We start from the raw sequence: 24,827 nt of genomic DNA on the forward strand, positions 1-24,827 counted from the left end.
TGTTTCTTCTCTCATTTCTAGAAAGGCACAATTGCAAGTTGTGAGGTGGGATGATCAAAGCCTACTTCACGTCCAAGTCACTGAGAACTGCAAGTCATGTGACTTCCCTTCCAATCCCCCTAAAAAGAAAGCATAGGTTTGGAAGTCCACCTTGTGGGCCTCCGGGAATGTCCTTAGGCATCTGTTTTTTTGTTAGCACTACCTGGTAGGCAGTTCTGCACTTGGATTGCTGCAGCCCAGAAAGTCTCCCTGCACCCATGGCCTCCCAGGATTGCATGGCAGAGTAGAACCATCTGTTCTCAGGACCGTGGACGGCAAAATCAGAGGGCCGAGATGACTTGGTGTGCGCGTGGGAAATTTCCAGATGGAGACGAGCAGTGTATCTCAGTATTTCATTAACCCACTGCACTTCATTACTCTGCTTGTACATTTTCTTCCTTCTGAGAACGACACTTTCTCTAAGTTCACTTATCTGTTTACTTTTATTCAGTTCACTTATTCAAGCGCACGAAAGAACAGCATGTTCCTTGCACAAAACTCTTCTTGAACCCTGGTAGTCATTATCCTTTAGCCTTGCTTAAATTTTTTTTTTTTTTACCCTAGAAGTAACTGTTTTGAATAAAGTGAGTCTTGGATCAATCTGGGTAGGTAGGATACTTGGGAAGATATAGAAGATATTAGTTTTTATCAAGAACTCCAATGTTGTAGCTCACTTCAAGTTCAGAAAGATACGACATCCAAGAATTTTTTCCCCCCAAAGTGTACCCTCAAACTATAAAAATCTCATTCAACAAAAACAAAAGAGAATTTCAAAACGATAAAAAAGGCTTGGAGGGGAGTCAGCGGCACATTGGAGAGCTGGGCCTTTCGGCAGCGCCGGGCCCGGCGGCCTCACGGCAAGGCACGTACTGTGAGGCAGGGATGTGAGAAGGCCATTGACTGTCTGCATGACCACCAGTTACCTGCCTTGGTAGAATAATCTAGGGGTGCATGTGTGTGTGTGTGTTGTACTGTCTGGGTTGGGGGAACAGGAGTATGGAAGAGTGTGAGCCCACTGAGTGTGTTCTTCGACGTATACTTTTTCCAAACGGGCTGTTACAACACTTTTCCTACAGACGACCACTTGATTTGGTGGGTAGCTAATGTGGTACATTTATTTCACAGGTTCACGGATTTACAATGTTCTTCATATGATGCTTGTATGGGGTTTCAGGAAAGGCATCTCCCTTCAAACCTTTTCTAAAATACCACAAATACAATTGAACCATACAACTACCTTCCACCTGTTAGCAGCCCCATTCCCATTGGAAACATTTTGTTCAAAGCTCAGGTCATCAAACCCACAGAAACTAAATTGTGAGACATATCATAAAAGGAAAAAGGATGAGAATGTGTGGTGCAGGGGATTGTAGAAGAGAGACAATCTGCCCAATCCGTGGGTTCTTTCTGAAAGGAAGGGAAAAGGCATTGTACTTATTAGAAAAGGAAGCTAAAGAATGAAAGATGGCAAGATTCCTTCCAATGGCTGAGACTGAACCAGAAGCCTCTATCACAGAACACTCACGAATGGCCACTCAGGATGCTGCCGGCTGAGTGTGGCCAAGGGGCAAGGAGAGGTGTGTATGTGTTCTTCTGATTTTAGGGTGAGAGGGGCTGGTTCACCTGCAGCCTGAACATAGGTTCTGTAACAAGTCCTCCTGTCACACAGAAAGTTCAGGACACAGGGCCAAGCCACTCAGAGCAGCTCAGCTAGAGGGATTGGGGCTCTGGGCATAGCCAAGCTTGCTGGTGCTACGCTGCATGTTCCCAGGAAACGCAGGTCACTGACTAATAAGCATCACTCCTGGTCATCAGAGCGTGGGGACCGAAGCTCTTCTCAGAAGGATGCAGGGGGCCTGCGGCTAGGAAAGAGGAGCAGAGAAATGGACTCAATGCTGCCAGTCTTCCCGGCAACATTCCACACTAGCACTCCCAGAACTAAGGTGAAGAATACAACAGCTTCCATGTGCATCCCCGATATGGAGTAAGGGCTCTAGCAATGTTGAGAGTTGGTGTCAGATACTGGTAAAAGGATAAGACTTGTCAAGCGGGGAATGAAGCCCCAGAACCCTTTTAGTTTGGGGAAGCCATTCTATGTCTTAGAAACCAGGGGTTTATGTGTGAGATTATCGACCCATGAAACGTTTCGTCACTTACATTGGACTTTTCAATGGTAACACTTATTGGAATTTGGGGACAATTCTGTTGTGGTATTCAATACTATATTAAAAACTCCTCTTGGTATTGAGTTAATACAGTGACCTTGGTCCATGGACTTGGGCCCACATTTCATTTTAATCAAAAACAAAAATTAGAAAATGTCGCTCCTCAAACAGGACCAATGTGTTTTATAAGCACTGCAGAGATTTAATAAATAGCGTGTATGATTAGTTCAGAAGCAACCTGTGTCCCTTGAGGGTTACTCAAGGCCTGTAATGGCCTCCTCAGTTTTTTTTTGTAAGTGAGGTAATAAATGCAGACCAGGGAGCCACCAAGCAGTTGGCCAGCCCTGGGTAGGTCTGTAATCTTGGGCTCCCTGGGCATGGATTTTGTAAAGATTTAAAAAAAAAAATTTGATGGACAATTCTAGTACAAGACTTTGTAAATCTATGGCTCCTACAAGCTTAAATAATGGTTGGGGGTCCATTCTCTGAGAACAAATGCTTGATTGTTGCTTTTGTTACTTATAGGACCATTGGGTTGGGGCACACACTTGGCCTGAATACCATTCACATCATTATCTTGTCCCATTGAAGTCCTGTGGCACGCAAATTATTCAACCGACTCTTAAAAATACATGTAGTACGCCCAGTAAAATACGTTGGCTAGCATAAAAACCAAAGGAAATAGTAGTTTGGAATATCGATCAACATTACTGGGGTTTTGAATGGTGAAATAATCAACAATCCTTCCCATCTTATCTCGGAAGACCAGCTTGAACTTGTCACTGGTTTTCATAGTCAAGTTGCTGTAGTCAACGTTGTCTCCCGAAATTTCAATGGTGGCAAAGCTGATCTTCCGTTTGAAGCTGGAGATGGAGCTGTTGATGATGTTAGTGATATTGACCTCTTCCACTTCCTTTGGCATCTCCTGGTTCACAGACAAGGCAGTTAGTTGAAAGGGTTGACTCAGCAAAATAACTGAGTGGGTATTTACATACTGTGAGGCCTAAATATTGCATAATTAGGTTTGATAGAGAGTGGCATTGAGTGCGTCAGAAATCGGCTGGTTAGCCAGAGTTGGCAGTCCCGTGGTCCTGTTTGGAGGCACTGACCCCTGGTCATCGGCTTGTACAGTGGGTAAGAATAATACCTACCATCTCCCACTCTAGCTACACAGAGCTGTGCTTAATAGATAATGGCCATTAGTATTATTCTGAGAGCTGAGCCTCATTTCCAGAAAAACACGTGAATCCAGAAATTTACCACAATGTGATTTTCCATACATTTTCCAGTGAACCATGATTTGTGTAATTTAAGAAAACAACAGTGCAACAAAAGAATTAAATAGTAAATGTGTATTCATCTGAAACTTGTAAGCAGCTGATCGCATTTGGTTTAATATTGGGTTTTTGTGGATGCTTGTTCTTGTAGTTGTGATTTTCTGTTGCATGTGGATATCATGGTTATTTTCTGCTGGAAAATTAAACGTATCACTGTCTCACAGGATTTGGTGAAAAGGAAAGTGTTTTTTGAGGGGTATCCTGGTTTCTAGAAGCTGCTACCAGAACCAGGATGAGGATCACTGGAGCAAAGGGAACCCTGGGGGCTGGGACCAGGTCCCGGTCACCTCTGCTGACCAGCATAGGGCCCCAAACTCTTACCCTGTCTTTGGCTGCCATCTGCTGTAAGGAGCTGTAGTGGGCGACTGCGTACTCCAGCAGGGCTCCGAACACGAAGCTGAAGCAGATGCCCAGGTACACGTCGATGGCCTTGACGAAGCAGTTGGTGTTGGGAAGAGAAGTGCGGGACCCGATCATCAGCGTGGTCATTGACAACACCGTGGTCACTCCTGGGAAAACATTGGGCCGTGTTCCCACGTCAGGGGCCAGTGAACCTTCCACCATCGGCCGGCAGACTTGGGACTTGGCAAGGTGGGGACAGGACTCAGGAATGGAACTTAGGTCATTCTGAAAAATCCGTGCCCCTCTGGAACAGGTGTGATTGGTCCATTTTGTACAGATATGAGTGCTAGGGTTTCCTAAATGTTTCACCCCCTGTCTTCTCATTGGACGGGGGTGTTCAGGATGCAAAGTAACTGACAACAGACCATCTAGTCTCAATATTCCCTTATCTGTCACCGTAAAATCTAAGTTTAAAAACGCACTACAGCCAGAGCAGTCTCTCTGTGTCTTTTTCTTTCTCTCTGTGAAAGAATCTCTCAGGACACCAACTCCTGGCACTGCCCTGTGAATATTAATGAAAACACTGGGAGAAGAACAGGAGGTGAGGGGAGGACCCAGTAACCCAGTTCTCAGCAGTCTTCGGAGGGAGCTGCTCACCAATGCAGGTTCTGGCCGGGACCGAGTCGAGGGAGATCCAGAAGGAAACCCAGGACAGCACCACCAGGAAAGTGGAAGGGACGTAGGTTTCCAAAATGAAATACAGGACGTTCCTCCGAAGCTCAAATTGCAAGACCAATCGCGTGTAGTTTCCTGAGAGGGCAAACCAGAGGTAGGAAATGATGCCAGCCTCCAGGGCAGAGCGGTCTCCCCGTGGGGTGTTTAATCTAGCTGCACACATTAGTCACATTACGTCATCTGTTATTCACCAAAACCGAGTTAATCACGAGCTGACATTGTAGTTTTTACGTAAGAAAATGCTGGTGTGTAGAGTGGGGCTTATGGGGGTGCTGATGACCCCCACCCACGATCCTCTCTCTCCCCATGCCTTCCTTCGTCATACTCTGCCTGCAGTGTCATAGCTGCCGGTGTCCTTGTCCTCTCCCTCACCAGACGCGGAGCCCTTGGGAGCCATGCCAGTTCTGGGTGTGGAGCAGGAAAGAGTGCCAGGCCCAAATGCTACCACCCACCACACTGCAGAGGGGCCCCTGGGCCCCAAAGGGGGACGTCAGTGGAGACGAAATGTCTCTCTGACCCAGCTGTTTTGCACTTGCGCAGTCTGTCCCGCCCGGTACCTGTCTCCTGCTGCGTTCTGGTGACCAGGGTGAAATAACGCTGTACGGTGTACTGAGCCAGCCGCAGGTTCTCCAGCCCGCGCACGGAGTCGTTCCCGCGCAGCCAGCTGAACTCCACGTCGTTGCCGTCATAGCCCCCTGGCGGGAGAAACGGAGCCCCGGTCAGCACGAGGAGGGGGCAGGTGGAGCGGGCCCGGACCATGCTGCACTGCACAGACAGCGGGAGCACCGTGTTGCTGGCGCTAAGTCCAGGGCTGATTCCACGTGAAACTTGGCACAGCCTCTCAAGTGTCCCTGCAGTGTCTGCTCAGAATGAGACGGCCTGCGAGGGGCTGTGTGCCTTCGACTGAGAACCAGGTCAGGGCAAGCTACATATACTGGTAGGTGGTAAGCCTCCAGAAGTGGCCTCTCTCACTATTTAAATATTTATTAGACACACATGTGCGAACACACAGAATCTATGCCCTTAGGAAGTGTTTCCGGGACTTCACAATCAGTCTGTTCCCACTTCCGTGAGGGCGGAAAAGACAAAGCCCAAAAGCCCTGCAGCCAGCCACTTCGTGGATGTCTACAAGCACGGATGTCTGATAAATCTCAGAGCAGTTTTACCAACAGAGTTCGTAACGGTAGTAAGGGCTGCCTTTTAGTAAATATTTACATTAAATCTCTTACATACGTGTTCTCTAATGTTCTCACACACTTGCAAGGCAGACATGCTTATTTTTCTTCATTTCCTTGCATTGAATTTTTTTTTAATTTTTCAGTTACAGTTGACATTCAGTGCTATTTTAGTTTCAGGGGTACAGTGTAGTGGCTAGATCTTTATATAACTTATGAAGTGATTCCCCCCAATAAGTCTAGTGCTTGCTTGGCACTACACAGTTACTATAACATCATTGATTAGATTTCTCATGCTGACTGTTTCCATTTTCTGCAATTGGGATGGGTCGTGTGTGTGTGTGTGTATAAAATTTGATCCAGCATCTACTCCTAAGTATCTGCCCATGAGAAATCAAATTGTGTCCAGCAAAAGGTTTGCACGTGAATGTCCACAGCCGTGTTGCCCATCAGAGCTCAAATGAAGGCGGAAGTGAGCCAGAGGCTTCGTACTGCTTGTATTCTTTCTATGGAATAACAAAAAATAAAGCAGTAAAAAGGAACACGGTACTGGTACATGAGCTAACATGTATGGACTTCAGAAGCATTATGCTAAGTGAGTGAAAGGAGCCAAATGCAAAAGGCCGCATATTGTATTGATCCTGTTTATATGTAATATCCCAAAAAGGCAAATTCACAGAGACAGAAAGGAGATTGGTGGTCGCCTGGGGGCTGGTGGTGGCAGCGGAAGGGACCGTAAATGGGCGCAGGGGGTCTCTGTGGGCGACGGACATGTTCTCACAATAACATGTGGCAGTGGTCACACAATTCGGCAAACTCACTACACATCTTTAAACTGTACTCTTAAGAAGGGGGGAATCTCTGGTATGTAAATATACCCCAAGGAAGCTGTTAAAAAAGTATTCTTTGAGTCAGATACTATTGTTTTTCCCACTTTACTCCTGGGGAAACTGAGGTACAGAGATGTCAGCTCTCCCCACCCAGAGTCACACAGCCAGTGACGGGGACAGCCCCGTGATGCCGGTACCTGGGATCTGAGACAGGGAACCACATTGCCTGTGTTTCCCCCAGCCTATGGGCCATGGGGTTCCAGAGCGGGGACTAGCATTTTGTGCTGTCTTAGCGACGGTATCCACTGTCTAGAAGCAATGAACTCCCATCCAAGGGCAGGGAAGTAGCCATGACCTCTGAGGGAGTCTCCAGGTAAAAACTCTCAATGGACTTTCCCTTAGAACGACCCCCAATTTCCTAAAGTCTGTTGCCCAAATACTCCTAGGAGCCCAAAGGGGAAAAATATATATAATATATATATAAAAGTGAGTCATCCAAGCCTCTCCTTGGAGAGTTTGCTTTGTGGGATGGTATCAGTTCTTTTCCAGGGAAGGCGTTCAGGACGAAACCCTTGGAGAGGTTTCTGTACCCAAATAACTGCTAATAAACATGCAGCGAAAGCATCCCCTGCTCGCCAGGGATGGTGTTCGTGCAGACAGAGTGCGGGAGTTTCCAGGAGAATCTCACTCCTGGGATTCGGGATGAGAACAGCCAGGCGGGCAGGGCCATCACTGTTGCCATGTGGGGCTGAAAATGAGCTCGAGTCTTGATAACCTCCAGGTTCATCCTGCCCCCAAACAGCTGTATTGCTTCCAGAAGGTTATGCACGCATTTAATCAATAAGGTAATTAATCTGCCTGTCTGAGTCTTTAATTAAATGACTGCCTCTGAAAAACTACCGTTGCCTTGTAACGGTGGTGTTCTTACACGTCGGCCACTTGTGTGCTCAAGGGCCCACTGGTGCCCAGCGCCTGACCGGAGCTTCTCTCCCTCGCACAGGCCACACCTCGATTCCCCAACGACTCCGGTCGGTGGGTCTGTTTTCCGGGACACAGGGACCACGTTCCTGAGTTTGGTGGGCATTTCCCAGTAGTTTACTAGGGAAGGCTGGTGATCACTCAGCCACGCCGTCTGACACATGCTGGCACGGGGCAAACACTCGTTCCTCACCGAGAGCAGCTCCCCAGACTGCAGTGCAGAGGCCTGCCTGCCTGCCGGCAGGACGGTGCAAAGCTTTCTCTCCATCCTGCCCTTTCTTTTAGAAGTTGGGAGCAGCTGTGGAATGGACGTCCGGGGTCACTTTGTATGTTTGCCAGCTTCTGATCTCTGCTGTGCCCTTCCTGCTATGTCCACGCCTTAGCGGATTCTGGGTCCCACTCCCAGTCCTAGTGACCCCCCATTTCCTCGGCTGGCTTGTCCTGCCTTCAGTGGAAATATTCTATGACAATGCATAACGGTCTTGCCCCAAAGACATCATTTTGGAAGTTTTGTCTGAGCGTCTCTAAGTCTCTCTGGCTGTGCGGTCAGAAGGGCCGAATCGGATGTAATCGACGCCAAGGAAAGAAAGACCACCATGCGCCCGTAGCGCACACTTGGTGAATCCGCAGGTGTGAGTCACTCGGGACAATCGGCTCGGGGGCCCGTGGGATGGGTACTCACAGCTTTCCAGCTGCAGCTGGCACGTCTGGGTGTCCATGGGGTACTTAGACAGGTCCATGTTGCACGCGACAGTCGTCGTGATCCTGCGGAAGGAGGAATGGGTTCAAAAGTGTTAGGAAGGTGCCACAGAAAGTGTGCCTGCCCCTCCAAGGGGACTTTCACCTTGGGTCCTACGGTGAATGTGTGACTTGGAACCTGCGTTCAAAGCGTCCCTGAGGTTTTCTGTGCTAAGCAACACCTGTGCCCCTCGGTTAAGTCTGGGAACCGGAGTGGAGGGAGTTGGAAGGTTGGCAGCTCAGAGGCAAACTTCCGACAGTATCGCAGAACAGAATCACTCAACGGCTTGTCTGAGGTGCTTTTGTATCCAATTGTTACAGTTCTCATGGCAAACCGTGAGGGGCCAGAATGGAGATCACTGTCACTACCCTCACCATTGACAGCAGGTGCAGGGGTTGCCTTAGGCTCGCCCGGCTCTCGGTGGCAGAGCGGGGGCTGGAGCCCGGGTAGGAGACTGAACAGCTCCCCAGGCCCCTGCCTCCGGGGGATCAGCACGTAGAGGAAGTGGAGGTCACTAAAGAGCACCAGGCCTGTGGCTACAAGGGACCAACATCCAGAGATGTTCCATTAAGCATCAGCTAAACCCTCACGGCAGAGACTTCAATGGGCAGACCTTGCTCTTCCTTTTTCCTCAGTGTCACACACTTTTATGAAGCACATTTATTGATTAAGCAGTGTGCTGGGCGCTTGGGAAAGTGGAAATGATGGGGGCCTGGTGCCCGCTCCTTTAAGGGAGAGAGAGAATAACCACTGACCGACAGCGAGCCAGGTCCTAGGTTCGCTGCTTCGTGCACGTCATCTCTGAGTTTCTCCAACGGCTTTATGAGGTTGGACCCCTTATTATTCTCCTGCTGCTGCTGAGGAAACTGAGGCTCAGAGAGTCCAGTAACTTGCCTTAAGGCTGCAGGAAAGGGACCGATCAGGGACTTGCCCCCAAATCTGTCTGACTCTAGAGCCAGACTGTCGACCACCACCCATTTTTGTAAGCCTCATACATGGCAGATGTGTTATGTGCCACGACATGGACAGACATGCGCACACACCCGCACATGCACACACATCTGTGGGAACACGGGGAAGGGGGACGTCAGCGCGGATGGGAGTTGGGGTCCAGGGAGAGCTCTCATTAGGCTCCTTGAAAGAGGAGTCGGGGTTTTGGCTGATTTTTGCAAAATTCAGTGCAGCAGAGGAGGATCGGATCACTAACCCAGGAATCCACTTCTTGGGTTAACTCGGTCTTTGTCTGACAGCTTCCGCCTCTTATTTGGGATTAAAGATTAGCCCCAGGAGTGCCTGGCTCCTGGCTTTCTCCCCAGGCCTCTGGGAGTGTTCAGTTTGCACAGGCAGAGATGAATGCCCCCCCCAGCCCCCGCCGCTTCCCCCGTGGGTTGCCTCTTGTGTGGCACTACGAAGCACCTTTGCTGCTCCTGTCCACTGGAGCCTCAAGGAACAACTGGAGGATCGTCTGGCCTCAGGGATTTGGGGAAGGGGCAAAAGGGAAGCCCGTGGCTGCAGGCGGCCGAGGCCCTGCGCTTTGACTCTCTGTACAAAAATGACTGGGGCAAGTCGAGATGCTTTCTGGGGCTACCCCAGCCCCATGAGCCCCAGGAAAGGGAAGGTCCTGGTATGGCCATCTCTGTGGGCCCCTGCTGTTCCCCACCTTCTTCCCTTGCTGACCTCTTTGCTCTTTAGAAGTCAGCAGAGAGTCCCGTGAAAGTATCTTCTCACATCACCCCAAACTCCTCACCTACACCCCCAGCTTGGGGCCCCGCACCCTGGACTTCCTGTGCTCCTGTGTCTGAGTCGGGACAATGTCTTCCTCCCTCTGTGTCCTCCGTGGCCACACAGGGCCTGGCACAGAACAGTCCTGCTGCAGATGTTGTTGAGCCAAACTGAACGGAGGGCGGGCCCTTCTGGCACGGGGACAAGGATGGGAGGAGGCAGGGACAAGGATGGGAGGAGGCAGGGACAAGGATGGGAGGAGGCAGGAGCGTGGGAAGGGGGACCTCGGCGTGGCTACTGGAGCGCTCGTGAGAACCTCTGCCTCTCCGTCCACCTGTTTGGCCTCCCAGCCTGGGGTCGCAGGTGCCCGCTCACCTGAGTGCGTACAGGACCGTGCCGTTGGAGAAGAGGCGGATGAGCCGGTTTCCCACAGTGACCTCGTGGAGGAAGGACGTCTTGGACTCCACAATGTAAGTGTCCGGCACCCAGAGGAACTCCACCAGGCGCGCGTCCAGGGTGACGCTCTTGTTGCCTTCGAAGACCAGCCGCTGGTCTGTCCAGCGCTGTCTGAGGTATATGGTGGCCGTGTAGTCCTGGTGGGGCAGCCAGGGAGAGAAACAGGTGACAAGAGAGACTCCGAAATCGGAAGGGGTCGAGTCTGATGTCCCTCCCCACCTCCAGGGAGGTCAAGTACGCAAGTCCACTGTAGTAGGCACCCCGGTGAATAAAGTCTGTCTTGGGGGGATGGTCTGGAGCCCCATGTGAACAAAGCACCTTATTAATTCTAGATAATAACTCCCACTGGCAGAAGGGAAGCCTGCAGGTGCATGTTCAGGACCTTAACTTACTTGCTCGGGGTCGCAAAGGCCCCCAGCAAATTATCGAAGGTTTTCGTGAGTTAAGTGCTTCGGTGGTCTTGGGTTTCACCTGGATGCACAGTGGGGCCCCTTGGTGAGCTGCCGTCAAGTGTCAACTCGCTCTTAGCATGTTCTCTTAAGTGACAGGCTGGTGGGAAGCAGTTATGTGACTGCTGGTTTTCGCCAGCTTGTCTCTGGCTCTGTGAGGAACTGTGTGCTATTCTGGCTTCTCCACAACAAGTTCATTCTTTTCCCTGGTTTTTAACCCTCACTAAATGTCCCCACTTCGCCCCCTCATTTTGTCCCCTTCTGGCCTTTGAATCCATTTTCTTCCCGATACGCCTTGAGTCTATTTTATAAGAATCTTCTAGTGTCTTGAGTTTTTGGTTAGGTCCCCACCACCTTCTGCCACTCCGAGAGCAGGAGGGCTGTGAGCCCGTTCTGTTTCCGTGTCCCCATAAAACACAAGGTGAGGGACCCGGCAGGTGGCAGGTGCAGGGGCCACGCTTACCATGTTACTCTCCGAAATGCTAGAAATACTTGCAATGTCCAGAGTCAGGGCTACCTGAACCGGGTCTCCTAAAATTGAAGGAAAACCAGAAAGGCTGATACAGCAACACCAACGAGGTTTCCTAGTCTCTCATTAGCACTTACACACACACACACACACACACACACACACACACACACACACACACAAAGATGCAAAATAACACTTACCTGATGGGAAATTTTAAACGCTCTAGAAGTATCTAAAGTACGATTTTAATTTCTACCCTCCCCCTCTCAGGAGGAAACATCACGTGGACTGGGCCTCTCTTTTGTATGAAAAAAGGGCACAACTACATAGTTAGCTTAATAAGAGACCACACTACATTCGGGCGTGTGTATGTTAAAGGGTATAATGGTGTTTCCCTCTTCATATCTGGAGGGCTTTTCCTATCCTGTTGGTAGAAGACTAATTATTTAGAAATGTAATTGAGATTTGGGAGTTTGTGCATGGGTATCATTCCCCCCTCAGCCAAGTAAATTTACCATAAGATGGCATTCCAGATGCTCACGGCTGAGCTCTCCCGGACCTGTGACTCTTCAGGAGACCTAAGCTATTCAGAACTCCAGAGCCCCCCCCCCCCCCCCCCCCCAACTCGGGCTGCCCTGTAGCTGTCGGGCCTCAATTCTGGAGTTTCAGCAGACAGGCCACCTCCCGGGAGGGCCAGGCCCAGCTCTGGAGACCGATGAGGCTCCGAGAAAGCCAGGCCCGGCCAGCCCAGCGAAGTTTCCCCAGACGGGAATGTGGACGGGAAGCCCGGGAGTCAGAAGGATGTGACTCTGGTCTCAGCTTTGGTGACCTGGGGAAAGTTACCAAAGTGGTCAGAACTGCACTGTTCTCACCTGTAAGTAGGGGCAAGGCCAAGGACACCCTGGGTCACAGGAGAGGGTTCAGTGAGATGAGGTGGTGATGGCTGCTTTGCAAGGAGGGGACTAGAGGAAATACACATCCCAGTGGCTGCCTGGCTGGGCATGGCATCTGTCACGTATAACAGCCCCTCAGTAAATAGCACTTCCCTTGCCTGCCCACCCCCTTCCGTAATCCTAGCTAATTCTGGAAGAGGACCAAGTTCACGGACCAGGTTAGTAGACGCAGTAGCATTCACTTGCAATACATAATACGGTGCCTCGGGGGACCGTGACGATACATTTACGGGGAACAGGAGAGGCGGGATTCCAAGGAAGCTTTAAAAACATCTAATCGGTGAGATTCATACAAAGCGACCTAATTATTCATTGAAGGATTCCCAAGCCATAGAAAACAGGTAGGGATTTGGAAATGGAATTTCAGAACCAATGCAATGGAAAAATAATGACGTTAATGCTTGTTGTTAATACTTGGTAGAGAAAGGGAAATCTTTGGGGACAGACCCGGGGAGGTGCCACTGGAGTGTGACGCATTGAGGGCCATCTATCTTCAGGGCAGCAGGGTGCAGCACCGAAAAGAGAAGGTTGAAGTCCTAATGTTTGGATCCCACGCCAGCCACTTTATAACCGTGTGACCTTGAGCAAATTGCTAACCCTCTCTGTGCTACAGCATCTCACCTGCAAAACGGAGCTCCTAGTGCCTACCAGGAAGAAATAGGCCAGGAAGCTTACACTGTTTTAAGTGCCCGGAACCCGGCGAGCCGTGGGTCAGTTGAGTTGCTTTCCCCGAGGCATGTGGAGTGTGAAAAACATAATTCCGGCCACACTGTGTGTCTGTTTACTTTGTTTCCACGTGGTTCCATCCAAGCCGGACCTCAGCTGGTAGTTTTGTGGGCCAGAGCTCGCTCTGTCTTCCCCTTGACTTACAAAAGTGCGCTGCGCCACCAGAGGGCGGCTTTCTCCCAGGAAAGAGGTCAGAGCCGCTTCCTGGACCAGTTCACCAGGGTGTGCTGCTAACTCCGCCAGTCTAGCTCAGTCCCGAAAACACCCCATGGAGGTCTTGTCTCTTAAGGACCCTGGGGTTCTAGAACCTGGGTGGAGAGACGGTGCAGAGAGCAACGACCCCTCCATGGGCCCCGCGGCAGCCCTGTGAATGTAGGCTCCCTTAGGAGTCAAAGTGCCAAAAGGCACCAAAAAGGGGGCTGCGGGTTTGTGCTTTGGGACCAAGGTCCCCTTACCCCATTTTCACCCTAGGGGGATCAGGCCTCATGTCCCCTTGGGTCCACTCTAGGTCTAGAATGAGCCCCTTATCCAAGGTCTCTGCATTTTGCTGACCAGTGAGCAGGCAGCAAGACGGACAGTGTCCCATCCCAGCCTAACTTTGGGAGGCAGAGATGTTGATGGGGGGACCACCCAGGGTGCGCAGACTCACACACCTGTTGTTAGTGTTCAGCTGGGCCTGGGAAGACCAGGGGAGGTCGAAGCACCCCCCACCCCGGTCCCTTAAGGTAAGGACCTCAAATCCTGACGGTGTGGCCGTGAACAATGCTCTTCAGACCTCTTACTGATGGAGGTGTGACTGGCCAAAGGCCCCAGCGGCTGTGCTCTGAAATCACAGCCACATTTGTGACTAAGGGGCCGAGGCAGGCCCATCCTGGGAGGCCCAGGGGTGGGAGACCCCTCTGATGGGAATCTCGGCTCCCAGACTCCCAGGGAGCCTCTCCGGGCACACTGGGAGCTCCACCGCTAAGACACCCCCACCCGGGGTTAGCCCCGTGGGACAATCTGACAGTTCGCCAGCTCCCCCCTTTCCTGCCCCATATTTCTCATCTGCATTGCCCAAATGAATGTCTTGGACAGGTGGTCCCCTCTCAGTCTGCTGCTCAGGGGACCTGGTCTAACCCACCCTCCTAGGCCTGACCAGGGGGTTTTAGCCCCTGCCGGGAGGAGCAGGAAGGAACAGTGGTTAAAACAGACTGCGCCCGGATGACCTGGCAGGGACCACGCTTCACGTGGACACGCTTCCCTGCACTCTGTCCTCCCTGTGAGGGGGAATGTGGGGGTTGGGGGACACGTCCCCGTGTTCCGGAAAGGAAAACCGAGGCTCAGGAAGCTAAGGTGTTTGCCAAGCAGGAGAACCAGGGGCCGAACTCAGCTTTGATCAAGTCCAAGGCTCTTTCCACTACCTCCTGCCCTGTGCGATGGGGCATCGGAGACCACCTTGGTTCAATCTCGCAGTTTGTAAGTAGGGCCTGAGACCTGCACAGAGGTGTGTGGTTGGTCTCATGCCCTCCCTTCTGGCCTCATTCTTTCAACAAATATTAATAACTTCCTATATGTCAAGCACCGAGCTGCTGCTGGTGTGAGTGAGGTAGATAAAGCAAGACTCTCCCGGGGGCTGCAGCCTAGAGCCGAGACCCACATCAAACCGGCAACCCTGACAGTTCCACCAGGAAACGGCTAGGGTTGGGAGGTCCGTTCAAAATGGAGTGTGAAGAAAGGGGAGGAATCTGGGATGGCTTCTCGGAGGAGGAAGCCTTTGCCCTGAGACCTGGAAGAAAATCGGCATTTCACCAGGGAGTCGAGTTGGAAGAAGCCTTTCTTGCCAGATAAGTGACCTCCGCAAAAGCCATGGAGGCCAGGGAGGTCAAGGAGGTCAGGGAGCATGCGGGGCACACTTGTGCGGAGGGCACAGGGGGTGGACTAAGACTGGGAGACAGGCAGAGGCTGGGCTGGGAAGGGCCTGGCGGGCCACGCAAAGGGCTCGGGGCTCTACGCTGATGATGCTGGGACACCGGCAGGTGTTCCGAGCAGGCAAAGGACCCAGCACGTGATCCAGGTGGCAGAGTGGAGGTCAGCCCTGAGGGGGGAGGGTGAAGGCAGGAAGACCAGGCAGGACAGGCCCGGGGAGAGGAGAGACAGCACGTCCTGTGAATAATGGCACTGGAATTGGGGGCAGAAGGAAGGCCGCGTGTGAGGTTTCTGGGCGGCTCCAGGAAACCCCGGTGGGGAGGAGACTTTCTTTAATCTGCAGGCAGGGAGTCAAAGTGCCTTCTCCAAGGGGCGTGAGCGGCCCTCATCCATCACTGCCAATCCTTAACAGGCTGCCGGTCGGAAAGAAGGACCAGCCAACCCTCCCGAAGCTTCCTCTGCTCCTGCCCTGTGAACTGATGTCCTGGACAAAAAATAAAAAAAATAAAAAAAAAGGACCTACCGCCGAAATTGGGCCGGAGAAATTTGTTATAGCCCACAGTGAGGTTTTCAAACCCAGGCAGGGAGAGCTTGTCACTTCTGCTGACTTCCACGTTGAACCGACTGCCCCGGGCACACAGCCTGGAAAAGAAAGCAGCTTGTCCGCACATGCTTGTCCGTGCGTGAATCGCGTGTGCACACAAACACGGGCTTTGCCCCCACAGTGACTTTCCCAAAGAGAGACCTCTCCTTTCCAGCTGCTGGATGGACAGGTCCCCGTCCCACTCCATCTGATCACCCATTTGCCACATCGTGATCATCTGGGAACCCTCCGAGCATCTGCCCCCGAATCAGAAGGGGTTTGGCCACTCACGGCCATTTGGGGAGCGTGAGTCCCCCAGACAGAGCCAACGGCAGAACACTGCACTGTCCTGGTGTGTCAGGGAGGTGACACGCTGGGGAGCAGGAAGGCCACCCCCTCTCCCACCACATATGTGTGTGCAGACGCAAAGCAACTCAGACCAAGGCCACCATGGGGAAGCGAGGCTCACCTTCCAGTGAAGAGACTCAGACACACGAAGGTCAAGGGGAGACTGTGTCTCATGATGAGCAGCCGCTGTGCCGGGCACCGGAGAGGAACCGCCTGGGAAAACAGGTGGGCAGCTGGGAGGCGGACGGCCCGAAAGGCTCGCCTCCTCTCGGCCTGTGAACTGTCCGTGGCGGCATTTTCCCATTGCGTGTGCGGAGCGGCCTCTGTCCACGTGTTTCAGCTATGGCGCCTGCTTCCCGCGCGCCTTCCCAGAATGACTTCGCTTTTAAAGGGTCCTTTTAGAGGGTCATGTTTTAAATCCAACCCAAGCGAAGGCTGGAGGGAGGCTCGCCAGCACCAGAACCGCAGCGGGTCCATCCTGTCCTTAGCCCCAAGAGCGACCTTACTCTGTCCTTGTCCTGACTTCACCAGGAAGGACACCCCAAACTACACACCAACCCTGACTGTGCCAGGTGGTCTGGACCCAAACTCCAAATATCTGCCTGTGTCGCCCGGAGGAAACAGAGGCTCATGGGAAGGTCACTGTGATGGTGAACGTCAGGAAACTTTGGATTCAGGCTGGCTGCCTCCTTTGTGGTCCAAGGCCACGGCCACTTTCCCACCTCCCAGGCCTGCCCCTGGGATGCTCCAAAGCCATTCGGCTGGTGTGGTGAGCACTGAGCACCGTGTGTGGCCAGCACCATCAGGGTAGGCGTGGCCTCTCCGGCTGTGGGACCTGCGGCCAGGTGTCCCTCCGAGAGAGCAGCAGGCAGCCTGTGACGAGTCATGGCCATGCTGGTGACAGCAGAGTGGGCGTGGTTAGGCAGGGCTCTGGCTGTACCCAAGCAGGCCACTCTCTAGAATCTAGTCATTCTTGGGGCACCGGATATGATCCAGCCATTCATTAACTAGTATTATTTTACTTAAAAAAATACATGGTCATTGAAGAAGTGAAAACCAGATAGAAATGTATAAAGTTAAGAGTGTAAGTTTCCAGCCCTGGCTGGTATGGCTCAGGGGACTGAGCACCAGCCTGTGAACCAAAGGGTCACTGGTTTGATTCCCAGTCAGGGCACATGCCTGGGTTGCAGGCCAGGTCCCCAGTAGGGGGCGCATGAGAGGCAACTGATCAATTGTATCTTTCACACGTCGATGTCTCTCTCTCTCTCTCTCTCTCTCCCTTTCCCCTATCTCTTTAAAAAAATAAATAACATCTTTAAAAAAAAACAGTAAGCCTCCATGAGTCCATAGATTGAACAAGTGAGAATGAGGAAGGTTGGCTTCCATGAGGGTCCCCGCTGCTGTGTACCTAAAACTTCTCTAAAAATTTAAGTCTGTTACAAAAGTGAGAATCCTTCCCTCACTTCTGTCCAGTCTCGTGCCTCCAAGAGATAACCGCTGTTGACAGCTCTTTATCATGCATACACCTGTATATTTATGCATATGCAAATCTTCATATGAAGAAAAATTAAAAAGTAAAAGTGGGGTGGAAGCATGCATTTGTGTTATTTATGTTTTGCCTTAATAAGAGGCAAACATTGAAAAATACTTAATGCAGGCTTGCACTGTGTGAAGAATCTCTCTCGAACCCCCACGACAACTCTTGGGAGTATTACCGCCATTCCCTTCACTCTCCAAGGAGAAAGCTGAGGCTCAGAGAGGATACACAGAGCCCCAGGCAGCAAAGGAGGTGAGGGGCGGAGCTGACCCCAGAGAGACAACCCCCGCACTTTCCACCGGGGCACCAGGCCGCAGGCTGTCTCCCAGCATCGGTGACACAGTCCCATGTCAGTTCCTACATGCCTGGCTGTCTTTGTCACGCTGCAAGGCATTTCCGAAGGTCAGCGCGCCTGCACCTACGCAGCACACGTCTTCTTTATGAAGACCGAGTTGTGTTTGGATTTCTTACTTGGATAATCCCGCACTCCGCCACGTTTCTCTGCCCCAGCTCTTCTCACTCATCGGAAATACCAGCGATAGACAAAACGCTATCAGTCCCCCAGTGACCACACCCCAACCTGCTCCCTTTAGTCCACGTCCCCCATCCCTGCCTCTCTCCCCCGTCCCAGCATCCCAAGGGGGTCCGTGGAGGGATGCCCATGCCCTCCCCCATCCACTCCTCCCAAAGTCTCCACGAGCTCCCCTGCTGAACAAAGCGTCACCGGAGCAGAGCTCTGGACATTCAATCTCTCGGCGCCTCAGTTTTCCCACCTGACAAATGGGGAGAGACAGCAATCAGGACACTTTAGTTTTCATTCTCCTCTCCCTTGTGCATCTTCCATGGGGACTTCAGGGGTCCCACTGTGACCGTGCGGACCCGAAGCGCAGGCTCCTGCTAGGACACCTGCGGGCTGCCACCCAGGGGGTGAACTCTCAGAAAGAACAGGGCCAGAGTTACCTCCTCAGTGGCTGCTGGCACCTTTCTCTGGACAGGCTCTCAGAAGCAGAGGTAATTTCCGCAGGCGTGGGTTTCCACTCCCGTTCCCACGATGCCCAGCACACAGACACTGTGCCCGCCGGGCCGCTTTCTACACAGGCACCGCCCCCCCATCCTTTGCCGCTGCAGCAGAGAGAGAACCACTGCGGGGAAGCAAGAGTGAAGCCGGGACCGGGTTGAGAAGGGCAGAGTTGTTATGGCCGTGAGTCTTCCTTGAGAAACTCACAGGAAGTCAAGTCGTGTGGTTAGTGCTCTGCTTGGCAGAGCAGAGGGGGACCCTTGTGGCCCCAGTGTCCGCCAGGAGCAGCTTGAATCTAGGCTCAGCCACTTGCTCTGACATTGTATGACTTCTCCCGGGGTTTAGCTCCCTCCGCTGTAAAGGGGATAGCCCTCGGCAGGCCTTCAGACAAAGGTGAGCCCCCAGTAAGTGCTCAGGCACATTCCAGGCCCCACCCCCTCCCCTCTGCTCCCTGCAAGCATCAGGGGGCCCAGCAGTTCCCGTACCAGGCAGCTGCCAAAGCCGCGTTAGGGCAGGTCCTTCAGGCCTTCAGGCCGAGCTTTCAGGCAGGGCACGGTCTTCTGGGTCCCCGAGATACTCCCCATCCTCGGCCCTCACCTCTTGGATGCCGGCACACAGCCACTCGCTGGTGGAGTGGCCCTCTCTGTGGGAAACACTGAGCTGCAGCTCCAGCTGGGCAGACAGGTGGGTGGAGCCTCCTACAGTCCCTCCCCCGGGTGGAGCTCTGAGCCCACCCTGGCTGTCTGTGGGAAGGGCCCAGCTCCTGTTACACTGCTGCCTGCCAGGGGTTTGATTCTGAGCTGTGTGTCAGCTGTGTTCCCAGACCACAGAAAAGACTCGCGAGATCAAAGACCCATGAAAGTCAATAAAGTGCATGTCCCACTCACCCCGCCTGGAAGAGTCTCAGGTTGGCTGAATGTGGAGGACTCTATACTGATATAATAATGGGAGGGGTGTTAGTAGTATATAGGACCTTGGGCAAGCCAGTTTGCAGCTCTCGTCCCCAGCTTCCTGTCTATAAGATAGAACGTCGCCATTTCTAAAATTCTAATTCCTGGCTGTTTGTTGTAAGAGCATTTGGGGGACCGACAGAAGCCTAGTCTATGCAAAGAGAGACTTGCAGACGCCAGGGACACAGGCTTTCCGGCTGGGAAGTCCCAAACGGAGCCATGGGGGCCAAGGGGTGGAGGACAGAGGCTGAGCGGACGAGCCAGGGCAGACGCTGGGAGAGGCTGGGCTACCTTTCTAGATCTCTGCTCCTTCCCCAGTCCACCCTCCCACAGAGGAGTCCTCAGTCCCCCCCGAAAGTCCCCCCGGGAGCTCCTGCTCCCCATGGCCAGCCCAACCTCCTAAGAGACCTGCTTCCACGGTGCCCGCCCAGCCCTGGCCTTCCTCTCCCCACAGGCAGTGGCCCGAAAAGTGCTCCTGGCTCCAGCCCCATGGGAAGGCACCGGAACGACCTGGTGATGGCCTGGCTTTGCACCTGCCAGAGCTGGGAGCTGGGGAGGGAGGCCAGGGGAGGGGCCTGGGAGCTGAGGCCCCCAGTGAGATGCCTTCCATCCTCCTGACATGGAAGCTCCTGCCCAGAACCCTCCCCCCCACCCATGGGTCTGGGAGGGGGAAGTGGAAAGACAAGACAGGAGAGAAGTGGAGGGAGAGAGAGGCGCTGCAGAAAGTGGAAGGAGGTGAGAGGGTGCAGAACACCCCAGAGAAGCCTTTGGCTCCGTGCTGGTTTCTTTGGTGAGCCCCTGGAGCCGGGCCAGCCTTGCAGACATTTCCGTCTGGTTTGGGGGAGTAGGCTCTGAGAGAAAGCTCTTTGATTTCTCCTGAAGGGCCGCACCTTCACCTGGGTGCCTGCAAGGTGGCAGAACAGGACGGGCCAAGGAGCGGGCTGCAGGTTTTCAGTGAATGGGGAGTGGTTAGGGGGGTTTCTCTGGATTTCTGAGATGTTGCCACATAAAACAAAGGCTTGAAAGAAACAGATGCACTTCAGAGCTGGGAGGTGGGAGCGTCTGGGGGGTTCCTTCTGACTCAGGAACACTGAGACTTAGATGCAAGAACACAGGCCACCTGGAGGGACGGCTTTGGGCAAGTTCCTTAACTTCTCTGGGCCACAGTTTCCCCGTCTGACAAATGGCAGTGATGATTTCTCACGGTGTTAGTGCAAGAATTCAGGAACGACAAGTGAGATAGCAGATCTGAAACTACCTGGCATAACACACCTGGCACATTGTAGAGGCTCGATAAATTGTTCTTTTTATCCCGATGCTGTATTTTCTCATGTTTGTACTAATCTATCTAATCCTCCATCTACTATGACACTCTTATGCTCATCTCTAGCCCTGACATGCATCAATGAATCAATCAATCAATCTACCAAGCACGCATCCACCCTGTACTTGACCCTCCCAATCAGATCGTTAGTGTTTTCATTGCTCAGCTGTGTATCGATCCCATGCAGCCATTCAGTACATATATTAATGGACCGATTATGCCTGGGGCCCAGGCAAGCCAGACTCAAGTTAATAAAGCAGGAATAACGGGAGCAATATCTCCCAGCTTCAAACGGTGCTCCCACTCAGTGCCAGCTTCTTCTTAGATTTACTTCAGAGCAATGGAAGAAGTGCCCCGAGTGGGGCGTCTCCAGGGGAGTCAGGCCCTTCTCCAGTGGTCTTGGGCAGCCTGGCGCCTTGGCCTTGCACCTGGGCCTCCAGAACCGCCGGGATCCTGTGCACCATTCAGGTGGCCTCGTTCCCACGTGTGGCCTCTGGTCTCAGGATGCCTGGGGTCAGTGGTATTTCGGGGTGCTCGGCTATGCAGACATAATGCCCACGGGTTCCCCATTTCGGTGTCCACCTCCTAAGCTGCATGGCTCCCCATGTTCCAGAAAAACAAAGGCCAGAGAGAGCGTGCCTTTCCTGGTGTCCTCACTACCTCGCATACAGGGCACTAAGGGGTCACAATAATGCCATGCATTTACACGGTGCTTTGGAGTTTTTGGAGCCTTTGACATGCCTCAGCCTTATTGTATTTGAGCCACATTATCACCCTGTGAAGCAAGCAAGGAGTGTTCCTTTATTTCCATTTTGTAGAGGAGGAAGCGGTGGCCAGAGTCACATACTACTAGATATGGCCAGTAAGACCTGAACCCAGGTCTTAGGATTTCAGGTCGGCCGCCAGCCTCACATGTCCATTCAAAGGGTGGGGGCGGGGGAGCAGGGGGGACAGGGGCACAGAGTTCAAGTGAGGCAGGGGAGAGACAACCTGTGGACCTTCCCCTGGCTGGTCAGGGGAGGCGGGACACGGCTGCCTGGCACCTGCCCTTCCTCTGCAGACTAGGTACTCCACTGTCCTGCAGCCCCCGCTGGACACGAAAGCGGTTTGTCCTGGTCATTTCTGAATGGGTAAGGGAACAAGACACAAACTGAAAGGGGCAAAGAACCTTGCAAAACGCTTGTGAGAATAAATCTTGAGAAAGGAAATTTTACGTATGATCAAGCTGAATCAGGTAGGAATGAATTTCATTGTGTGAATTTAAATATCAAAGGCGAGTGGATGCAAAGCCAGTGTTTGGTTCTCTTTCTCTGCCAGTAAAACAGTTTTCTTGTTCTGGTGGGTCTGCTCCTGAGAAGGTACTGGGAAAAGTCATCTGCCTAGAAGGCAAAGATTCTGTGTTTTATCGAAATAATGTTCCGTGTTGCAGGCTGTCTTAGCCAGTCTGTGGTTACTTGCGAAAACAGCATCTGCGCTCTAGGAGGCGCTAACCTGAACTTCAAACTCCTGGATGGCTTTCTGGAAATATTGTTGCCAGCGTGGGCCCGACTCCACAGCCTGCCCTGCAACTTCCATGAACATTCTCAAATGGCAACATCCCTGGGGCAAATATGTAGCCAGTTTTGTGATTTGTAACCAGTGCTGGTTTTGTTTTACTTCAGCCACCGTGGCGTGTATTTTGCTAGAGCCTTTTTGTCTGTCTTATTGTATGAATTCTTATAGCTGGACTCAGACCTTTTTTGGAGTGAAGGGAGATACAAACAATCAAATGCAAGCATCATGCATCGTCTGACTATGAGGCAGGCAATGGCGCAAAACATCCAGTTAAATACTATTCTTTAAAAAAAAAAAAAGTCTAGTTGTCTTCAGACAACTGTTCCCCAAATGGATCTGGGGCCACGGAGTCACAGACTTAGCACCTCAGTTTGCTCAGTGAATGTCCCTTTCTCTCGGCCATGTGAAAAGCTCGCCCCAAAGCCTGCACGTTAAGTAGCTAGTCATTGCCAGTTTCCCTGGGCAGGGTACCAACTGGCTCACCTGTCTGCATTGCTGCAGACAAGGTGAGTCGTGGTTTGCAGGTCAAAAGTACAAATGGAACAGATGCTCTTTTGCAATTTTCTTGCACACGGTATACAGTGTGTGGCCAGGCTGTCTGCAGGGGCGGGGGTTGTGACGTCAGGTGGCGGCTGGCTGTCACCACGGTTCAGGAGGCTGACAAACAATATAAGGAGGCAATGCACTGGCTTTCATGGGCGGCTCATTCACTTATTGAGTAAATATTAACTGAGCACCTGCTCTGTCTCCCCTTTCAGACTCACAGGAGCGAACGTGAGAAACAGACCTCTCGTTTGCTGGCTCCCTGGTGACCGGCAGCGTGTGATGTAAGGGCCTGGGCCTTGCGCACATTCGAACTACTGGTCCCTGCTAGGTCATGAGGGTGGGCATGGGGCTGAGGACCAGGCCAAGCTGGGCGAGCAGCAGGGCTGGTCTGAAAGAGGCCCAGGCCCGGGCGAGGACCCAGGATCCCTCCAGCGCTCAAGTCCACAGCCCACAGAGTAGCTGCAGCTTGTTGTCTGCAGCAGGGGCTTTTAGCCAGGCAAGTAGCTGGCCGGCAAGGTCAGTGGGTGAAGTATTGGCTATGGTGTCAGGAGCTGGGAAAGTCACAGGAATGGGAGAAGCAGGGCCGAGGAACGTGGTCGGAATGACAGAGGAGAAGCACCTCTTCATCCATCCACTCATGCATTCACTCGCTCATCCGTTCATTCAGCAAATGCTTATTAATACCTGGGCTGGGAAACACAAAGATAAGAGATGCTGACTTCCTTGAAGGAGCACAGAGCCTTGTGGGAAAGAAAGGCAAACAATGATGGCTAGAAATATTCACAGAGCCTTGCTAGGTGCTGTAGTTTTTGTGCCAACCTCGAATTCCCTCCAAGGGCCAGCTGTCACCTGCACATGCTGTGGGTGGCATTTCAGCAGCGGATACCTGAGCTGAGTGGACAGAAGCCCACTGCCCTCTGCTCTGGAGGGAGATGCTGTGTACCTCCTGGGGACATTTGCCGCACAAACGTCCTTGGAAAGACAGTCTAGAACCACGGCAGTGTCCCCGCTTACGGGATGTAAAGACACGGGACAGACCCCAGGACAACGGCTTCCTAACAACGATCAGTTTCCTTTTCACAGGATGGCAGGTGGCATGGACAGAGCCCCGGTGTCAGAGCAGACCCTTCTGTCCTCTGGCAGCGTCCAGTCCCGGGGTCCAGCCACCCCAGACCAGGCCGGTGAAAGAGGTACACCAAGTCACCAGCGGGAGTGGGAAGAATCTGACCCCACAGTATCCCAAAATCTGTGATCAATATTTCAGTAACTTTCATTTAATCTCATTATGACCTTTTTCCTTTTTATTACGGTAATAAACACATAACATATAATTTAGCACTGCAACGCCTATTTAAAAGTGTGCAATTCGGTGGCATTAAGTCCACCCATATGGCCGTGCGGCCGTCACCACCATCCACAACAGTCCCAGAACATTTTCACGACCCCAAACGGAAACCCTGGGCTCACGAAGCAGCCACTCCCATTCCTCCCTCTGCCGAGCCCTGGCACCCGCTAATCTGCTCTCTGCCTCCATGGCCTCGCTTTCTCTGTATGTTCATAACTAGCATCTGACCTAAGGTAGTTATAATCACTGAGCTAGTATTGTTATTCCCATTTCACAGAGGAGGAAACTGTAGCTCAGAGAAGTGCATATGTTGTCCAAGGTCACAGAGCTGGCAGGTGATGGGAGTGATTGGTTCTGTACGGAGCTCCCAGGGAGAGGAGGAATCCCAGTGAATCAAGTGCCCTTGGACTTGGCTTAGGCAGGGAGCAAGGCCCCGTTAGCGTGTCCAGGATGTCGAGCAGGGCTGAGCAGGGGAGGAGGGACCCTGCACAGAGGGCCTGCATCAGGAGGGGGGCGGTCAGGGTGCTCCAGGTCGAGGAAGGGTCCCAGACTGTGAGACGGAGGGGCCGGCCAGCCGGCAGAACCAGGACCCCAGG

The 24,827-nt window shown here is 52.4% G+C and overlaps 1 protein-coding gene across 1 annotated transcript; it reads right to left on the bottom strand.

The window, feature by feature from the left end:
- Positions 1-1,165: 1,165 nt before the first annotated feature.
- GABRP (gamma-aminobutyric acid type A receptor subunit pi) lies at positions 1,166-19,111 on the bottom strand. The gene is made up of 10 exons (XM_037127912.2): positions 18,998-19,111; positions 16,079-16,170; positions 15,550-15,668; positions 11,431-11,498; positions 10,438-10,655; positions 8,284-8,366; positions 5,176-5,313; positions 4,541-4,693; positions 3,863-4,050; positions 1,166-3,129 (listed from the first exon to the last, which is right to left on the bottom strand). Exons 2-10 carry the CDS (start codon positions 16,129-16,131, stop codon positions 2,827-2,829), a joined length of 1,323 nt encoding a protein of 440 aa, XP_036983807.2. The 5' UTR covers positions 16,132-16,170; positions 18,998-19,111; the 3' UTR covers positions 1,166-2,826.
- Positions 19,112-24,827: the final 5,716 nt, after the last annotated feature.

The sequence above is a fragment of the Artibeus jamaicensis genome, unplaced genomic scaffold (genome assembly GCF_021234435.1).
Source record: "Artibeus jamaicensis isolate MK-2021 breed Jamaican fruit bat unplaced genomic scaffold, CSHL_Jam_final scaffold_3151, whole genome shotgun sequence".
NCBI lineage: Eukaryota > Metazoa > Chordata > Mammalia > Chiroptera > Phyllostomidae > Artibeus > Artibeus jamaicensis.